The sequence below is a fragment of the Cyrtonyx montezumae genome, unplaced genomic scaffold (assembly GCF_038088225.1).
Source record: "Cyrtonyx montezumae isolate F1298 unplaced genomic scaffold, pur_monq_1.0 scaffold_2, whole genome shotgun sequence".
In the NCBI taxonomy this organism is placed as follows: Eukaryota; Metazoa; Chordata; class Aves; order Galliformes; family Odontophoridae; genus Cyrtonyx; species Cyrtonyx montezumae.
This window is the reverse complement of record NW_027071936.1, coordinates 33,337,037-33,356,187: the sequence shown is the minus strand read 5'-3', so window position 1 is coordinate 33,356,187 and position 19,151 is coordinate 33,337,037. Positions and strand designations below refer to the sequence as shown.

Sequence of the window (19,151 nt, the reverse complement as noted above, 5' to 3'; positions counted from 1 at the left end):
AAGACTTTAATTCTACTTAAATGCAGAACATTATATACAGAGTAACTCAGTTAACCTAGTACAAAAATACTGTGCCCAGAAACTATGTTTGTTCAAATATTTTTAAGATAAAAGGATGCAAACGGACAAACTTGGTGGCTAGTGACTGTGATTAAGATTTTTATTAAAGTATATAGAAATGTATATTAAAACTATTTACAGTGCATTTCACACTACATTCTTCAAGAGACACGTGCGTGTGTCTGCCACATGAATACATAGAGGGTTCAAATTCTGACTTCAGTTTCATCTGTGAGGTACCTTAAGCATCAGCAGGAATAGCTGAACACAGCAAAGAACATGTGAGGCAGGTGTTACTGAGGATGAGTTTGGTCCCTCTTTATAGCTAGAAAAGGTGAATTTGACCTATTCCTTCACTTTCTAGACAGCTCAATCAAACTCCCACTGAGGTAAACAGGAATCATGTAATTGGCTTTAAATGGGAATCTGAGCATACCTTAGGTGCTAGCATGACAAGCTCGTGCAGTGAGAGTTAGTGGAAACTATTATGTAGCATCGTCACGTAAGGTAAGTATACATTTACAAACAGTGGTACTTAGATATGAGTTTCTCTCTGGAAACAGACTTCTTTATGTGGAAAATAAAATTTCCCATGCGATTATCATTATCTAGCAATGACAAAGAGAATAGATCCTGAAGTCACAATTTCATATTTAGTTGCCAGGCCAGTCTCTAAGATGTTTCTTGTTCCTATGAAAGTCCAAACAATCCAGCCCTCACAATTTCTTGCTATCCTCAGGCTAAACTTAGGTTTCTATTTAAGCTCCAGTGTTCGAGCTTATCTCTCAAGTTAGTGCAAGTCCCTGAAGAAGCAGAGCAGAGGACTGTGAAATAAAGCTGAAACCTTGTGGAATGTAAACTGTGTGTGATTTGGCATGAAGAACAACCTGCAGCAATGCAGAGACAAGACTTTTAGCTAAAGCTAATGTAAAAAAAATCACCTGAAAGGTTAGATCTCCAAAGCCTTTGAAAATTTCTGAAAGTGTTATGAGTGAGGCACTTCTTCCATTAAGACTGTTTTCTCAGACATAGCTGCAAGGGGCATCAACCAGATCCCTCAGGGAACATCCTCTAATTTTAAGGGGCTAGGTCAGTTTTTTTCATAATTTTTCAGTATAATAGCTTGCACAGTCAGTTACCCAGTAGTTTTGAAAAATCATGTACAAGAATCAGATAGTTTTGACAAATCACGCCACTACCAGATAAAATGCATCAGACTGGAGTTTAAAAACTTACCTTTATGTGCGCCCAGCTGTCAGAAGATGATGCCTCTATCAGGCTTCAGCCCTCTCTTCTAAAGAGAGATCAGCTGGTCATCAATGGAACAGATTATTCGCTTTTATCCCTAGCCCACTTGTACTTGCATTCTGTGCAAATCTGAGAATGATTTGAACTGCTGCTAACTAAAAATGAATGTAATTGCCAAAATCAATATTGCTTTTTCTTTCCTTTCTTATTGCGTGAGATTACAGAAAACCTGTATACCTGTATTCTACAGCTCATATTGGATGTGTGGATTATTATTAATTTTTTTTTTTTTTTTTGAGAAAGGGGACGAAAACAGAAAGAAAACTATAAGCATTAAACTGTATTGTGAAGTGACTTCAAAGGAAAATATGTGCAAGAAGGATTTTTAGTACTTGTCTCAATAGAAACATCTAAAAATTAATGGGCCAAATTCTATACCTATAAACTTAAATACCAAATTTGACAATGGCTTTAATGGACCTAAAACTAAAATGACAGTGATACACTCAGTTTCTGCTTGTACCTTGCATCTTTCACTTGATTATTTAGCTAGATGATCTAAAATAGAGAAGATTACAGTTGAGACTGGACTAAAATAATTAGATACATAATCCATGATGTAGTTTAGCAGCAGCATGCATGTAATATATGAAATGGCTGAGTATAAAAATGATGAATTCTGGAAGGCAACGAATTTCAGTCCAAAACAGCCTGGTTCTTTTTTTTTTTTCATATTTTAATCTATCTACATTATAAAATAAAAGAAAAAAATTCTACAAACAGTCCACACAGACCTTAGAAACGAAAATGGCAGCCTGTGCATTCAGGCAGTGAAATACTCTCATTTTTCATGAAACAACAGCAGAATATGCTTTTAAAATTCTTAAATGGTTAGTTTCCTGGTGTTTTGTTTTGTTTTGTAGAAATATGTACAGATACAGGTATATTGTGACATTTAAATAGTTTATTCACTAGGAACTGTATTTCTATAGTTGAATCTTGGTAGTAGAAGAGATTCTGTGTGATAAATGTGTACAAATATGTAATTACATGTATGCACATACTGTATAATTGCACTCATTTTAAGTGAACCTTTGAAACAATGCAAAATGTCATGCATTATTTTCAAGTCAAAGGTAAGAATCCAGCGTTCTTTTCTAATATTTATAAGTTAGTATTATAATAAAATTTTGTTGAACACAAAGTATAGCAGAGAAATATAGTTACTGGAATCCTAATGTAATTGATAGGCCACTACACTGTGATATCACCACAGATGATTTGCTGTGCTGTCTCCATGAATTACTAGTCTCAACCATGCCATCAAGAATACACCTTTGTATACATACACTTTGTTCATATTTATGTTGAATATGTATTATATCATTTGACATTTTAGTATCTCAGACATTCAAGAAAGAGAATATGAATTGTATGCAAATCATGAAGCGAAATTCCTATTTATCAGAAAGTACCTAAAAGCTTTTTATTTTTTTTTAATTCTTTTTTTGAGCTGGAAGGTTGGGGCAGGGCAGGCTGCTGTAATTTTTTTGCAGAGCTATGACCTATTACAAACATACATGGTGCTATGTATGCATATAAATAAACATGGATAAATACAAATTCACAATAGCTCTAGAATTCTTAATTATTGTTGAATTCCATACTTTTTTTGTTGCTGAAAACCTGAAACAAACAAATAAACAAACAAAAAAAAAACACCTCATAGGAGAAATACTTTTTATAGAAAAAATACTTTCAAATTCAGCTGCAATAAATTATTATTGGTGGTTATTAGAGAAATCTGAGATAGGATTTAATGAGTAACAAATGATACAGGTTGGCAGAAATGCTGCAAACTGTGAATTACTTATTCTACATTAAAAAAAAAGTGACAATGAAAAACAGTATTGTGGAACATTCTGAAACATTTTCTTCATTTTTTGTTAGCTTCTGATATTGCTTATCTAAATGAGGAGACTGGCAAAAAGAGCTTGATTTTAGTGTCTTTCTAACCAGCTAGTGGGATTGATAATCTTCTGGGAAGACATTGCAGTTTTCAACTCAAATTTTCTGCATTGCTGTGATGCAGACTAACTCCTGTACTTGAAAGTACAATCCCAAATGTATTACTGTTACTGATTTTTAACTACAGAGTCATTACTAAAGATTAAAAAAAAATGCCAAAAATCATATTCTCTGTGTAGCTGAATTTTATAACCAATCTAAGATTGCTGACATTCTTTTTTCAATCCTGCTCAACCAAACTACTCTCTTTGTGCTTTTTTTTAATTACCTTATGTGTATATTTTCTTGAATTGGTTCCCAGTGATGAGTTTAAAATCATTTTTATTAATCATCTTCGTTTGAATGAAATGTCAATGCCTTCTTTTCCTAGTGTAAGTTAATTGATTCTTAGTCTTCTGAATGTTGATGCCTTACATGCAAATGGTAAAATCACTGTAGTGTTCTGGGCTAGTTTTGCTTTCAGTACTCTTTTTTCATGTTCCTTTAAGACATGGTGCTAGATAATTTTTAACATTAACTAGTGCTAAAAATGATGTATAAAATATGTTAACATAATACTTCCTTCAAAGTGGTCATAGCCATTTCATAACAACACTGGCCTATTTGTGGTCATTAACAGCACTGGCCGCTCGTGGTCACTGGAAGCATGCCATCCCTGCATCATTCTGATTCAGATTTTCATGCTTTAATCTTGCAGTCACATATCTTCTACTTTTCCTGCCTGTGATTCAGTTTGTTTGTTACGATGATGTTAAATTCAACTTCAAGATGAAGTTAAAATAAGCATACAGAAATATCTTGTTTAGTTTCAGTTTCTCTGCTTCTCATGGCCTTGTATAGGAACCATTCTTCCAAGGCAGCCAGGCTGTCAGTTGTGTTGTCACATTTCAGCAATTTTCAAGCAGTTTCCATTATCCATGGATTATGACACCTGTACCACGAAACTTGTAAGCACCCCGTTGCCTAGTAATTCACAGGGTTTTTTTTAAATGTAACACATTTGCTAAGACATTCTTATAAGTATGAAAAGGCTACTGGGTACACAAATTCTGGGGCTTCTCTTCAAAGCCCTGTTCTGTTTCCTGGAAGAGGTTAGCATAGCGTATGCTGGGTCAGGCTTGCCAGTGTTAGTCCCAGTCTTCCTTCTGAACTTCTGGGAAGAGAACAGGCAGGACTGTGCATTTCTTTTACAGCCTAACACAGCAAGACTCAAAGAGGAAAAAAGGTGCGAAAAGCAGTAGTCTTTAAGTTACTGGCCACAACATAATCTCCAAACAATTATATACATCCATGAAGTAATAGGCTCTCAGGGACAGTCGAGTAAACTGCACTCATACCTTCTTGTAGAACAGGTTAGCATAAACTAACTGCAGATCTTTTTTCATCTCACTTAGATGTAATAAAGACATATGTGATCTTGGCATATACACAGTCATGCTATATATTGAAATGTGGAAAAATAATACAGCAGTGGCAAAACATAATCCAAATCCATACAGTGTTTAGTAGAATGCAGTACTCCCCTATTACTACATCTTCTATGTGAACTTAAGCTTGTGGTTTTTAAATTGACATCTCAGTTCCGTTTGGCTTGATTGCTTTCTCCATTAATCAGATTCTTCTCTTGTTGTTCAGCTAAGGATTGCCATTTCTGCCTATTTTTCCTACAGCCATCCAGTAAAGGGAAGCAGGCCTCTGATACATGTGTTAGGGCCTGAAATAAATTGTAAAACATGTAAAACAGTTTATACGTAACAACAAGATAAGTGTTCTTATAAATGAATATTAAAGAGACAAGAATGACTGAAATATGATGACTGTCTATACTTGAAACAGAACTTAAGTTTTGACTTTAAGAAAACTTCCTGTTACATGCAGAAAGAACTATGATGAATTTGCTACACAGAATTACGCACAAGTGACCCATCCAGGATTCCTAGTGAGGTAGTACGCATGGGCTCTATTTATCAGCCAGTTCTTTGTATATATAGCAAGGCTGGTCAAAAAGATGACCTTGGAAGGGAAATCAGCAGTTACAATGTGACCACGGTGACAGTGTCACAAATGATTCATAGTTCTTCCAGAAATATTTGGATTCAAGACAATTAGCACTCAATAATTAAATTATATATGACACTTGATGCCTGTTTGGAACAGCTGAAGACTACCACGTATTTTTCATGATGTTGCAGTGGTACTACAGCAGACTGAAGAAAAACTGAATTGGAAAATAAACAGTTGAATAAACATATTTGTACTTTTTTTTTTCTGATGGAAGAGATGAGTATGTATCCTTACACAATAATGACACTCAGTACTTGCACTGAGGATTCTGCTGACATTTGGAATGAAGTCACACTGTTCAGAACTGTGAAGTGGGACTTTGATAGTTCACACAGTGCTGGACAGGAAGATCCATGGGCAAGAGTGAGCCTGCTGATTCTGGAGCTACCATGACCAACTGCAAAGTGCATAGAGAAAAGGCCTAGCCTCACTGCTGGTCGTTATATATATTTCAAAAGTCAGAATTTCATCTGGAACTTATGTCTTATTAGAATAACATGAGGCAATGATATCTAACTTTTCTGTAACATGGGAACATTTTTACACAGGTACTCTAGTGAATTATTGCTCGTGTAAATCTTAATAATTCTTTTTTGCTTTCTAGGCAGCATCATTAGTTCCAATAGACTTAATTGAATTATTTTTTATTTATACCTCATTGAGAAGAGTGGAGCTGTGAAATATCTCTTGAGTATTCATGTTCTATTTATCTGAGCACATCTAAATAGCATTATAAGCTGCTAATTTTTACACTTTTTTCAAGTTAAAAAAAGGGAGTGAAGTACAATTTTGGTCTTCTTTTTTTCTTTCAGATTTCTGAACATACAGGGAAGATATTCAGATCACTCAGTTTAACCGTACTGGTTATCTGTCTAAAACAAGTCACACAGCATCAGTTCAGATTAGATCTACTCTGAATAACATGGTAAGTCACGTGATTGCAGTGCTTCATCAGGCACTAATCTTTGCATTGTCTGTTAAGTTCCTACTGACTGGATGAATGCTAAGGTATAGGGAAAAGGCTGTAGTTAAATCCTGCTTATTATTTGCCTTTTAGCATTAGAACACTCAAGAGTGAGGTGTGCATTTGCTCACTTTCAAAGTAACATTGTTTATATATTTTACCATTGAAGAAATGCGTGTAAGCATGTGGTTTCCTCTACCTGTACTACAGGTAGGTATATTGCATCAGCAAAAAGATGAAAAAGATGCTGCTTATACCCCCTCCTACAGGCACAGCATCTTCTTTCTTCTCCAGATAAAGAGAAGAGAGAAGACTCTGAAAATCTGTAGATGTACTTGGCTGCTAACCAGGAATTGGTTTTGTCTTCACTGCAGTGTAACTAAGCGGCAGTTACAAAATAGGGACTAAATAGATAGAAATTATTCATACACCTCATTTTCTTACAGGAACTGTACAAGAGCTATGTTCAATTAGGACTACTATCATTTGGTAACTATTGATGTGAAATTCATTGCATATTACAGAGTAAAAAACAGAAAGTTTTCTGGTCTTTTCATAAATGGGAAGGTAAAGCTGTCCCCAGCAAATAAAGTACAGTAGTTCAGTTCTGGAGCTGTGGACATTCAAACCTGTTCAGATTTTCTGTTCAAATAATTTTATTTGCGTACTCTGTACCTTTTCCACAACTACTCAGAATTCTTTCAGTGGCCTACCTACCAATGGAAACAGCTTTGTGAGGCTTCTCAACAAAGGCTGCCTTATTTTCCTGACAAAGTTTTTATAGTGCAGAGACTTTGAAGTTTCAGGGGCAGTTAGTAGTTCCCTCCTTCCTCTACCTTCGTTTTCTTCCAACTGGTGGATGTGGATTTTTTTTAGACGGATGTGAAATGAAAAGAACATTTGCTTTGTTCTTCCCACTGGAATATTAGGCATAGAGTGAGGCTATCTGTTCTACACCTTTTTCTCAGCTTAGTTCCTGTAAAATAGTTGCTACAGTCTCAATGAACGGGCATTCATCCTAGTGCTTTACCAGTTTAAACAAGTCAGGAATCAAATTTTATTTCACACTTTACCTGACCAAGTATTTGTTTATACATTTTGTGAGCAGAAAGAAAATAATTTCAGTGGATGCTCTCATGCACAACTTTTAAGTGTGATGAGAAAGAAAAAAGGAGGGGAAGTTTTAAACCCAGGTGAATTTCCAATATGTAGATTATCACCCTTTGCATTAAGAATTCTGAATGCTATAGAACTCTTTCTTCATTGTCACTCTTTATCATGCAATATGTGGATACCATTCTTTACATAGCTGGCAAAGCATTATATGTTTGTGATTTTCCTTAAGCATCACAGCAGAATCTAAAACATCACATCACTAGCAGAATCTAAAACATAACACAATAACCTAATACCCAGTCCACAGAACATAGTGACTACCACTGGTTTTAAAAAATAGTGTAACAAAATACAGTGATCAGCCAAACATACAATTAATGCAACAGTAATCATTTCTATGACTAAATAACAAACCATATAGAATATATGAAAAAAAATCTTTTTTACGAGGATACTAAAACCAAATTTGATTTTAATTTTAAATGTGCAACTATTAAAAACAGCACTGAACAGTTCTGGTTTTAGATATTTCCAGTTCTTTGTCAGGCACCATACCTCATACAGCTGCAAGCAAACAGCATCAATGAATCCAACCTGCATGCTTGGAATTTTGTTTTTCTTCTCTCTGTTCATTAGATCCTGCAAGTAAGTAAATAAATTCAATGTTTAAAGTCATTTAAAGTTGAAACAAAAAGGGGCCAGAATTAAAAGGCAGGACCTCAAAAAGCACAGTAATCTCAACGCAGCAGGGTATCAGTACGTGTTACAATGCAGGTAATTTGTCTGCATGGCTAGCCGTAAAAGGTTGTCTTTGGAATTGGTCAAACTAGAGGTCAAGCTTATTTGTTTAGCACAGGCTACAGTTATCCACCAATTTAGGAATATATTTCCCAGACAATTTCATAATACTGACTTAGAAGAAAAAATGCTTTATTTTCTTCTGGCTCAGAGGCAGTGACAGTGTTGGTGTCTGGAAACTCCAGAAGAATACTGACTGCTAGGAAGCCAGGAAAGGTGTCGGTCCTAGATTCTGATCACTGATAGAAAAGGTGGCTTTTGAAAGGAATGTTTTAATTCCATAAAGTTGCTTATGGAAGCCATTTAGAAAAAAGAAGATTCTGCATGATTGTTCCACTTACTGTTGGTTCTATGTTGAGTTCCTTCCGCTCTTTATCTCCCTGATCAAAGAACTCGGTAGCTACAAGCTCAGCAATCTGTAAGAGATTTCACACATTGAGAGCTATAAAAGTTTGCTTGCTACCTATTTTCAGAATTTCCTGTGCCTCCTTAGGATATATCAGATTGGGATCAATCTCTGTAAGAGTCTCCCATTTAACAACTTGCTTTTATATTTACTGATATACACATCGGTGGACAAGAGACACCTGCATGTGTTGATATTTACTCTGAAAAAGCAAAGTACAAAGGCAAAAAAGTGCCTTGCCATTGATAACGGCTAGAGTGTTCAACACATAGAGAAAGGTCAGCTGATACTACATAGTGCGCTGTATCAACTGACCAGCTTGTAGTAACACAGAAATGCTGAGGAAAAAAAAAAGCAGATTCCTGATTTACTTTCAGATAAGCAATAATGGGCTGACATGACTAAATGTGCAGATCTTGCTGCAAAGACCTGAGGAAGTCTTCAGTCTTAGCATTTGAAGGACTGCTTGCTAAGGGTGTATGTTGCACCCTTGCCTTTGCAATACCGGTTGGATAGAGAAAGCAGAAGCAGTTTTGCAGAGTTTGTATTTAAGAAATCTTAAAATTAAGGATATACCCGTTGCTGAACTGGCCATGGTTTGGTTATAGCTGATAAATCACAAGCAGTCATCAGCATTGCTCTATAGGAAAAAAACAAAACAAAAAGAAATCTATGAATTACTTTACTGTGAATTTTTTGTAGCCACCAAGCCAAGTGATTAGGAAATAGAATATCCAATTTCTAGTGAAATCAAACTCAGAAAAACAAGTGAAATTAAACCAACATTATAAAGACATCCAAGGCTTGATGATTGTATGGGAACTGCTGAATCACAGCCTGAACCACTGATTGGTCACCTGAGGTGAGCACCGAGTCAGCCATGGGGTCACAGGTGAAGGTGATATACCTGTGTGAGTGGAAGGGGTGGAGCCTGGTTCCACCTCTCCCAAACCCCCATTTAAGGGCTGACCACCACCAAGGAAGGCTCTCTTCTTGGAGATCCCTCCCACGTGGAGTCCTCTGCGAGCCTTGTCATCCTAAAGGTGAGCCATCTTCTCTTTTGTATTATTTGTATACTGTTTATATAGAACTACTTTAAATATACCATCCCCTATACTATCTCTTTGTGGAGTACCATCCTTGGGAGTTATTTACTCCACAGTGATGTGGTAGACTTCCACCTGCCTGAAATGAGCACAAAGAAATGAGCAAATTTGGACCAGCTTGTTAGTTGGATTCACAACAAATGAACCTCTTCATTCTATTTGCTACTAAATAGAGAACACATTTACTTCTGCCAGCCAAAATGGCCAACAGTACGCTGGGATGCATCGGGGCAAGCACTGCCAGCTGGGTGAGGGAAGAGATTGTCCTGCTATGCTCTGTGCAGCCTCATCTCAAGTGCCACAATATAAGAAGGACCTGAAACTACTAGAGAGCATCCAAAGGAGGGCTATGAAGATGAAGAAGGGTCTAGAGGGGAAGATATGTGAAGAGCAGCTGAGGTCACTGTGCCTGTTCAACCCAGAGGAGGCTGAGGGGTGGCCTCATAACACCTACAGCTTCTTATGAGGGTAGCAGAGAATTAGGCATTGATCTCTCCTCTCTGGTGACAGTGACAGGACCAGAGGAAACAGCATGGTACTCCATCAGGGAAGGGTCAGGTTGAGTCTTAGAAAAAGATTCTTCACCAGAGGGCAGTGGGTATGGCCCAGATCTCCCTGAGTTCAAGAAGCTTTTGTACAGTGCTCTCAGACATAGGATATGATTTTTTGGGTGGTCCTGTGTGGTGCCAGGAGTTTGACTTGGTTGTCCTTGTGGGTCCCTTCCAACTTGGGATACTCTGCAGTTCTATGATTCTATCTTTCTGTCATTAACAGGGACTGCCATTTTTACTGACAGTACAAGGGTCTGTTACTGAAATAGGAGAACATGATTAAACGCAACATGACTAAATAAGGCAGGTTTTTAAAAGCACTGAATTTATAATAGGGCAACTATCCTTCCTGAGACAGTATAGTTGAATATGTTATTCTGTTTTGCCTTTTATAAAGTTTTTTCAGTTCTTAAATCTTTTTTTCTCCACTGCCAGTACAGAATCTGCTTCAAAACAAAACGCCTATCTTGAATCTTTAGGTATTGGTTTCAGCAATTAAATATTTAGATATGAAAGCTAAGGAGCACTGTACTTAGGAGTTCTATGGAATAGAAATGCTTTTGTAACTCCACATACTATTTAACACAGTTTGTTATACAGACTGCAAATTTAGTAATTCAAACTCTTGAAGTGACCTACATCGCCTGTACCAGCTTGTACTGGCCCAAAGCAAACAGATTAGCTGTTTTTTCTGACAAAGTGGCATGGAAAAATGGATGTCTAATATTAATCAGCTTTTTAATCATTCTGCATTTACTTACAAAAATAGCTCCTTCTGCATAGGATCTTCCCAATTAAACTGCTTTTTCCTTAGAAGTTCAAAAAATTCTCCTCTCCTCCTTTAAAACAAGTTAGAAGATTTTACAATGTGCTGACAATCCAAACATCAAGCTATGACTACCAGCCAAACTTGCCTCTGACTTACTTTATGTATAGTGCTAGGTCTGTTGCAAGGATGGCTTGTTTTATCATTTTCAGTGTTGCCTTGTATTCTTCAATGGAAAGGCTGCTGAGAATCTGATTTCCCTTTACAACAAACAAAAGAACAGCATCAGCATCAACAAAAAAAGCGTTAGTAGATTAGGCAATGCCACACCAATTTGCTAAAGTCTCTCTTAGATACTGAATCACCCTGAATTGCTTACTGGTATGTGCTGTCATTCTTCTGCGCTAATTCCTTTTGTGGATTCCCCAGTTTAAAAATAAAAATTCCAGTCTTCTTGAGTAATGGCAAAAAGAAAGCTGTAGAGCAACTTCATCATAATAGACTTTTACAAAATCAAACTACAGTCCAAGCAACAGCCCTTTCATACATAAAAAGTAATAAAACAAGTCCCTTTCATACATAAAAATTAAAGTCACCATCAGCTGTGTTGGAGCATTTGTCTTCCCATTTCTTCTCTCACTTAAGAACAATAACAGATACCAGTACTTGCCTATATACCTCACACTGACTGAAATATTTTCCATTCGTGAAGCTACACAAATAACAAGCTGTGACACAGAAAGGAATAACAGCAGCCCACTTTTAAACCAAAGCACTGTGAAGCTGATGAGATGGTAATTTGCCTTCACATTTTTCCATATTTTCTTGTCTGAACTGGAATCATTGTGATACAAAGTATGTCAGAAGTACCACTCTTCTGATACAAAATGAACACTGGAGATACACTGCTTTGAAATGTTTGTATGTGGTGAATAACTGGTCTTATAATTAGTTAATAATAGAAAAAGAATGTAGTTTTATTTGCACTTATTTAGCTTAGGTTTGCCTTCACTTTGGAATGAAAATGTTAGCAGTACTGATTTGGTCTCATCAGGGCTGCTCTGAGTCTGTATAGGCTGGAATGGGTTTTTTTTTTATGAAAGCAAGGATTTGGATTTGCTTGGTGGTTCATAAGAGGTTATGAAAATAGTAACAAAGCCTTTTTGTTTTCTTTGGTTGAAGAAAGGTACTCAGAAAGATGTTAGTAAGGCTTCCCTTAAGAGGGAACACTTAGAAAGGTTTGGTGGCGCTCAGAAATGGAACTTAGATTTCAAAACCATTGCAATTTGTTCTCCTTACCCAAAAAGGAATACAGATCACTTTAGGAATGTATAACAGTGGGAATCTATCCAAAAGCTAAAAATAAAAACCAAAAAATAGAGAATGGTTTCCTTTCAGTATACACAACAATGACATACTTACTGGACTATTCAGGATCATCAGGCATTGATCAAAATGGTGATGCTCCATGATGGAGTGGCAATACAGTTGAGCCAGTGGATGTTCACTTCTAAGGACCAAAAAGACCCATCAGATGGAGAAATCAAATTAAATGTAATTGTTATACAAAAATAATTTCCTTGATTTCCTTTATACTGTCCTCTGCTTGTTAATTTTGCCCCCACCCACCAATGCTTGTTCTTAAACAGTTCCTTTCCTTCTTCTGTGCAACTCGGTGAATACATTTGGAAGGCTGCATGGAGAGTACAGATAAAAAGACAACCCTGTTACTTTGTCAGGGCACTGACCACTCTAGCTTTCTGCCTTCTATTACCATCTTCACAGAAGGAGTGAGAATGTAATACGAGGTCTGGTAAAGAGTGAGTTACTCTATGAAAAGGAAAAGCAACAAGAAAGGTTTTTTCACAAACAGAATTTGAGTGACAGTTTTATGTTATATTTTTCATACCTGCCTCATATATTTAATCAACTACATCAAGCTTGCAAGTACTAATGAGAATCTAAAGCACACTGATATAATCAGGAAAGTTCCTGCTGACCTCAGTGGACTCTGGTGCAGGTCCCCAAATGTTGAACAAATAATTTCCTATTGTGCTGGTAAGCGCACTTCGTCACCACTCTCTTCATGACCAAACTACTGCAGTATCATTACCTCCCCTTCACCCAAGAGGAAATGCAAAAGGGAAACAAGATGCTGGTTGTACTAAAGGCAGTGGGAAAACAGCATAAAATCAACTGCAGGGATGATGTAAAATTTAAAGCATAGTCTAAAAAAAATTACTGTTTGAGTAGCTTTAGATAAAATAGATAAAATTCCTCCTCTGAAGATTTCTAATTTCCCTCTCATTCTCATTGCATAATAACATTCTAAGCTTTTGCTACTGTATCTTTATTTTCAAACCCTGTTCCCACATCATTTATATCGTCTTTTTAACTAAATCAGGGTACTCTGAATTCTGTTCTACTGCTGATTCTGAATCTATCACTCTAATTATAATTTGACCTACAAATATTTAATCATTTGAGAAATTCTGACTTTTTGTATGGCTAATGATTATGCACATGAATAAGTATTTACAGCACAGAAACTCAAATAAAAGCTGTAAGAGGAACCTTCGGGGATTTAAGAAGCACACAAATGCAGAGAGAAAGATGGAAAGACAAACAAAAACACAGAAAGGAGATTAAAGGATACAAGCCCTTGAGTTTTATGGGCTGGCTGCCCAGCACCTCCTCTGAGACCAGTGTAAGGGGAATATTACAGCAAAAATGCTTGCATGTTTCTGTTACAAAACAAATTGTAGGATGTTGCCAATGCATGCTGAGTGAAATTCCCACTGAGTTAAATGGGATGCATACAATGTCCTTAAAGTTCATCCTGATCGAAGAGAGAAATATGTGAGAAAATTCTTAGGTTATCTTCCCAAGTACTGCATCAAACTAGAGCCTGCTCAGGACTTACAGACCCTGACTGTCTGGGAAGATACAAGTGCTAGAAATAAACTCAGGTTCTTAATTCTGTAGTACATAGTCTATCTGTTAAAACTCCACACCAGGGCAAAGGACACAATTGCTTCCAGAACACAGAGGTTTTGTTATGAAGTTTACATACTCTGAGCTAATCTATTTTAAATGTGGGCTTGGGGAAAAAAAACAACAACAACAAACACAACAAAACCATTGCATAACTATGACAGACCTTTAAACAGTTCATTTCCTGTAATTTCTGCTACCAGGACCACTTTAATTTTTGAAACGCCGTTGCTTAAAAAAAAAAAATCATATACCAAGTGTCCACTTTTTCCACTTTCAAGAGATCCAACAAAAGAGATCAGTTTCTAGAAAAAATAACTTTAATTTAATGTAAATGGGGAATTTAAGAACAAAATTCATAGAACTGTCTTTACTCAAAAAGAATTGTTAAGCTGCAGCCATTTCTGCTTTACAGCATGTATGAATGTTAAGTTTTGCTGTCCATGCCACTTTCCCAGAACACTGCTGAGAGGAGAAGATGCTTCTCCAGATGTCCTGCAGGGAATTTGTTTTTAAATAAATAAAGCAAAAAATAGCTGACCAGTTCTAACAAGGCTACAAGTTACTGCTGGATTCCCCTATTAGGGAACTAGAGAAAGGCTACACATTCAATTTTGTGGTTTCTTTTTTTTTTTTTATTTATTTGCTTCTGCTTTACACATCAGTCTTTGTTTTATTCTGGACATACATCCCAAAAGGAAAATATTCTGCTTCAGCTTACTTATTTCCTGCCTTTCAATGTTCTCTGCCTGGAACAAACTCTTCCTACTCTAGTATCTTATTTCAGCACAGCAAGAACAGCAGAGCACTTCTTCTAAAGCTTCAAAACCACTCTCCAGCTCTACCAGAAATAGATACAAGTATATGTTCCTGAGTATCTTCTCCCCATCTCTGGTTAGATCAGGACACATTGCCATATCGTAGTAACAATGTTGTACCATGTTATAAGTCAACCTGTTTATTTCATCGAAGAATCATATACTGTTTGAGCTGAATATTAAATTCATTGAAAAACATATTTTGTTCAGATTTGAAACTACATTTTTAAAAATATACTGTTAGTTAAAAATTAAAATATAGAGAAATTTTCAGATGATTCATTTTGATAACTTCACAGTGAAATATTTTTTGGTAAAAATATTTTGTTTCAATGTTTTAAAATACATTTAGACTTCTTGCTTTTCTGTAATTTCAGAATTGATCAAAATTAGAGTATAGGTAATCCAAAATAATGCTAAGCAGTCATGTATTTGTAATGTGATTTTAAATGTGTCCTATCCAAATCTACTTAAGAATTCTGGAAGGCCATGACTAAATCGTTTATTAAACAACCCGAGTTCAAAATTACGTGGAAACCCCTTTGAATCATCAAGACGGCTGCAAATCTCAACTCTGTGCTGGCCAGACTAGATGGGGAACAGCTGGTTGGGCAGTGAGCAATCTGCAAAACTGCACGTTTTTGGCATGTTGTCACTTAGCTTTTGCTATCTGCATGTGGGAAATGGGGGATGGGATGTATGCAAAAGGAAGATGCTGCCCCTGCACAGTCTACAAAGAGTTCACTTAATCTGCCATTGGAGTTAGTCGGTTCTGTGATGTTCTATGCAAGGTGTTGTGTTTGGATCAAGACAAACCCAGATATGTGTACAGACTGGGAGAAGAACTCACTGAGAGCAGCCTGGTGGAGAAGGACTCAGGATTCTGGTGAATAAAAAGCTGGACATGAGCCAGCAGAGTGCTTGCAGCCCGGAAGGACAACAGCATCCCAGGCTGTATCAAGAGTGGTGGCCAGCAGGGGAGGGAGGTGACTGCCCCCCTCTACTCTGGCCTCAAGAGGTCACACCCGGAATACTGAGATCAGGCCTAGGGGCCTCCAGCACAAGAAAGACATGGAGTTGCTGGAGTGAGTCCAGAGGAGGGTCATGAAGATGATGAGAGGGCTTCAGCATATGTCTTACAAAGAAGGGGAGCCAGGCTTGTTTAGCTTGGAGAAGAGAAGGGTCTGAAGAGATATCCTTGTGGCCTTGAGGATAAGCAGGAGGGAGGCTGACTTTTTATATGCACAGATAGAGAGAGGACAAGAGGGAATGGTTTTAAATAGAAGAGGGGAGATTTAGGTTAGATGTTTGGAAGAAATTGTATATGCAGAAGTTGGTAAGGCCCAAGCACAGGCTGCTCAGAGAAACTGTAGATGCCACATCCCTGGAGGCATTTAAGGCCAGGTTGGATGGGGCTGAGTTGCCCGATCCAGTGGTTGACAATCCTGCCTATGGCAGGGAGTTAGAACTACAAGGGCTTTGAGGTCTCTTCCAACCCAAGCCACTCTACGATTCTTATGATTCAATGATTCATATCTTCACTTTGGCATACTTAAACAACTCTGTTTTTTCCTCTGCTTACTGCTTAGTGAAGACCTTTGCACAATCTCACATTGTCCAATCAATTATTGTACATAATTTGGTTCTGTGTATTTGTGTATTCTTTTTTTTTTTGAGCTCTCTCAGTCTACTTACTTACCTTTGTATGTAAGAGTTGTTCACTCCCCTGTGATCTAAATCGTGGCTTAGAGTTGCTATCAGCAAAGCCAGTGTTTCCAAGTCAGTCAGTTTGCTCTGTATGTAAAGAGTAAAACAAAGAAGTGAGTTAGCTTTGTGATTTCTTTGGACAATGTGTTTTATATGTGCCATCTTGTTTTTATGTAAGTAGATGATACAGCTTTAGCCCAAAGAGGCCACACGCATAAAACTGTATGGTGAGAATAAGGGGTTATCTCTGAAGTTGTGGTGTGCAGCATCACTGCACAAATACGTTAACAGAAGTTCAAAACCTATGGAAAACAGAATTAAACATTATTTGATTCATTATTATGAGCTTATTCTGGAGCTCCAGCAAAGATTAGTGGAGAGGTTACTATTTTTCTTTCTTGTTATTTAACACAAATTGATAGAATATTTCTTTAAACCTGACCAGTGACAAACAGAGGCTGGACAAAGCTACTGCATTCTTGCATCATATTTTTAATGGGCCGGGAATAGCAAGCACAAAAGTCAGGACAGGATTTTGAAAAACAGCACTGTACAGCCACAGGGGGCTGAATGCTGTGTATGGCTGAATCCAGATTTTCTGCAAGAAGATACAGCTTCTGTGGATTGCATCTGCTTTCTAGATAGTGCATCCTGTTCTTAGTCTAGTCAGATCACTTTATAAATAACCGATTCTGCATTTCACTTGTGTCCTATTGCTTGATTTTCCTCTCTGATGAAATTTAGAGACTTATGTTCAATGCAGTTTCTGAGTCAATACTCTAGGTTGTGAAAATGAGAGTGGTATCAAATGCAGTTAGGAATAAAAAAAAATGTTTGGAAATTGCAGTGGAGATTGACCAGAGGATTCCAAAAATAGCAAGCAAACATCATCATCTGAGCTTGCTGTACACACAGAGCAAAACTACCATGTTTCTTTCTAATGTAGAGGGAGTGGGAATGCCTTTGTCTTTGTCTCTTCCAGATGCCCTTTGTCTTTTTTTAAGTGAGACTAAGTTTGTAGAGGCAGTGAATGCTGTGTCATTATGGGTACTGGTGTTTGGTCTACAAATAGGATTAATTTATTCTCTCAGAAGTGCTTACTATAAGATAAACAACCAAGTAACAATTATTATTATAATCAAACTGAGAAACACATTGATTCAGAATGGACAGGAACATTTTATTTTCTAAAAAAAATAAAAAGTAAATAAATAAGCCTGTAAATTTACTATGGGAAAATCCTGAGAACAAGGTTGTTTTTTTTTTTTTCTGGGGGATCATCTGGTTCTTAGGCTTTTTGAAATTAAAACAGAATTGAAATTACTGTTTTTCTTTCAAGTGGAAATTAGAAGTATTAGAAGTATTGTTTAAAAGCACTGAAATGATCATTTACGTTTTTATTTCTAAAAATGTTCTATTGTTTGCGACTGCAGTCAACTCTGTGTGAACTTAAAAGAAATTTCTGCTGAATATTAGAAGAAAACATTCTGAAGTAGGGTTGATCCCTTTCTTTTCCAGCTTTTAGACTTACTCATAGTGTAAGCATTGACTTAAATATATACATAAAATCACGTATGGGAGGTACTCCTATTGGAAGCATCCACTCGATCATTTCCAAAGGATTTAACTGCAACTGAATACATAATAACATGACAACAATTGAACAGGCACTTAAAGCACTTAAAGCCAGAAGTCTTCAGCAGAAATACTTTGATTTCATGAGTGATACTGTAATGATGGACATAAGAACTATGCACCATTAAAAAATCTGTTCAGCCAGAGCTTCTCAATGTAATAACAGCAAAATGTACCTGAATTTTACCAGATTTTAAAGCAGCAAACATGCACTGTGCTGTATTAAAGGCATGTCTCCAATTGTGATAAGCAACATTTTTCCGATAATTTTTCTTCACGCTTAAAATCCATCTGCAGAGAACCTTTAAGAAACAGCATCATAGAGTTAACTGTAAATATATTAAAAGTTTCTTTTTAGGAAAACAAATCCTTCTCAATTGAAAACTGTCATACACATTTTTCCTCTTGTTGCTGGTTTTGAAATATTGCTATCTGTCTTAAAACTCGCTAGAATTTTAACCACAACCCCAGTTTTGCAGGTTTTCTAAATGCATTTTCTAGTCGACAACCAAGTTATTAATTATTCAATACAACCAAGCTAGACAAAAACCCCAGTATTTTAAATACCTTCATAATTTGCTATCTACTTTGTAATACATATTTTCAGTTATATTTGCTGCAGATTCCTTTCACTATTCTTCTATTTATTACTAATTAATTTGTCTCTTTATGTGAAGTAGCATCTGACAGCATTCATACCTCATATTTCATTTGGAAATTCTGCACCAGGTTGAGGTCTGTGAACATTCGAATTGTACACAGTGTTGTTTCAAAATCTGATAGCTCAAAATCACTGAAGTTGAAGTCAGTTAGGTTGAGAGATTGTGCAGATGGCACTACAGCAGCCTAGAGAAGAACAAGAGAACAAAACTTTGAAATAGAGAAGAGAA

General features: G+C 36.7%; 1 protein-coding gene across 2 annotated transcripts in view; it reads right to left on the bottom strand.

The window, feature by feature from the left end:
- Positions 1-3,510: 3,510 nt before the first annotated feature.
- Positions 3,511-19,151, bottom strand: part of PDE5A (phosphodiesterase 5A) — a 56,081-nt gene continuing 40,440 nt past the window's right edge. For both annotated transcript variants that reach the window (XM_065736830.1, XM_065736831.1), the window contains exons 12-21: positions 18,961-19,107; positions 18,438-18,563; positions 16,619-16,713; positions 12,530-12,617; positions 11,267-11,367; positions 11,103-11,180; positions 9,261-9,324; positions 8,620-8,694; positions 8,036-8,119; positions 3,511-5,050 (exon numbers count right to left, since the gene is read on the bottom strand). In XM_065736830.1, coding sequence (XP_065592902.1) covers positions 4,913-5,050; positions 8,036-8,119; positions 8,620-8,694; positions 9,261-9,324; positions 11,103-11,180; positions 11,267-11,367; positions 12,530-12,617; positions 16,619-16,713; positions 18,438-18,563; positions 18,961-19,107 — 996 coding nt within the window. In that variant the 3' untranslated portion in view covers positions 3,511-4,912. The remainder of the gene's footprint in view (positions 5,051-8,035; positions 8,120-8,619; positions 8,695-9,260; positions 9,325-11,102; positions 11,181-11,266; positions 11,368-12,529; positions 12,618-16,618; positions 16,714-18,437; positions 18,564-18,960; positions 19,108-19,151) is intronic.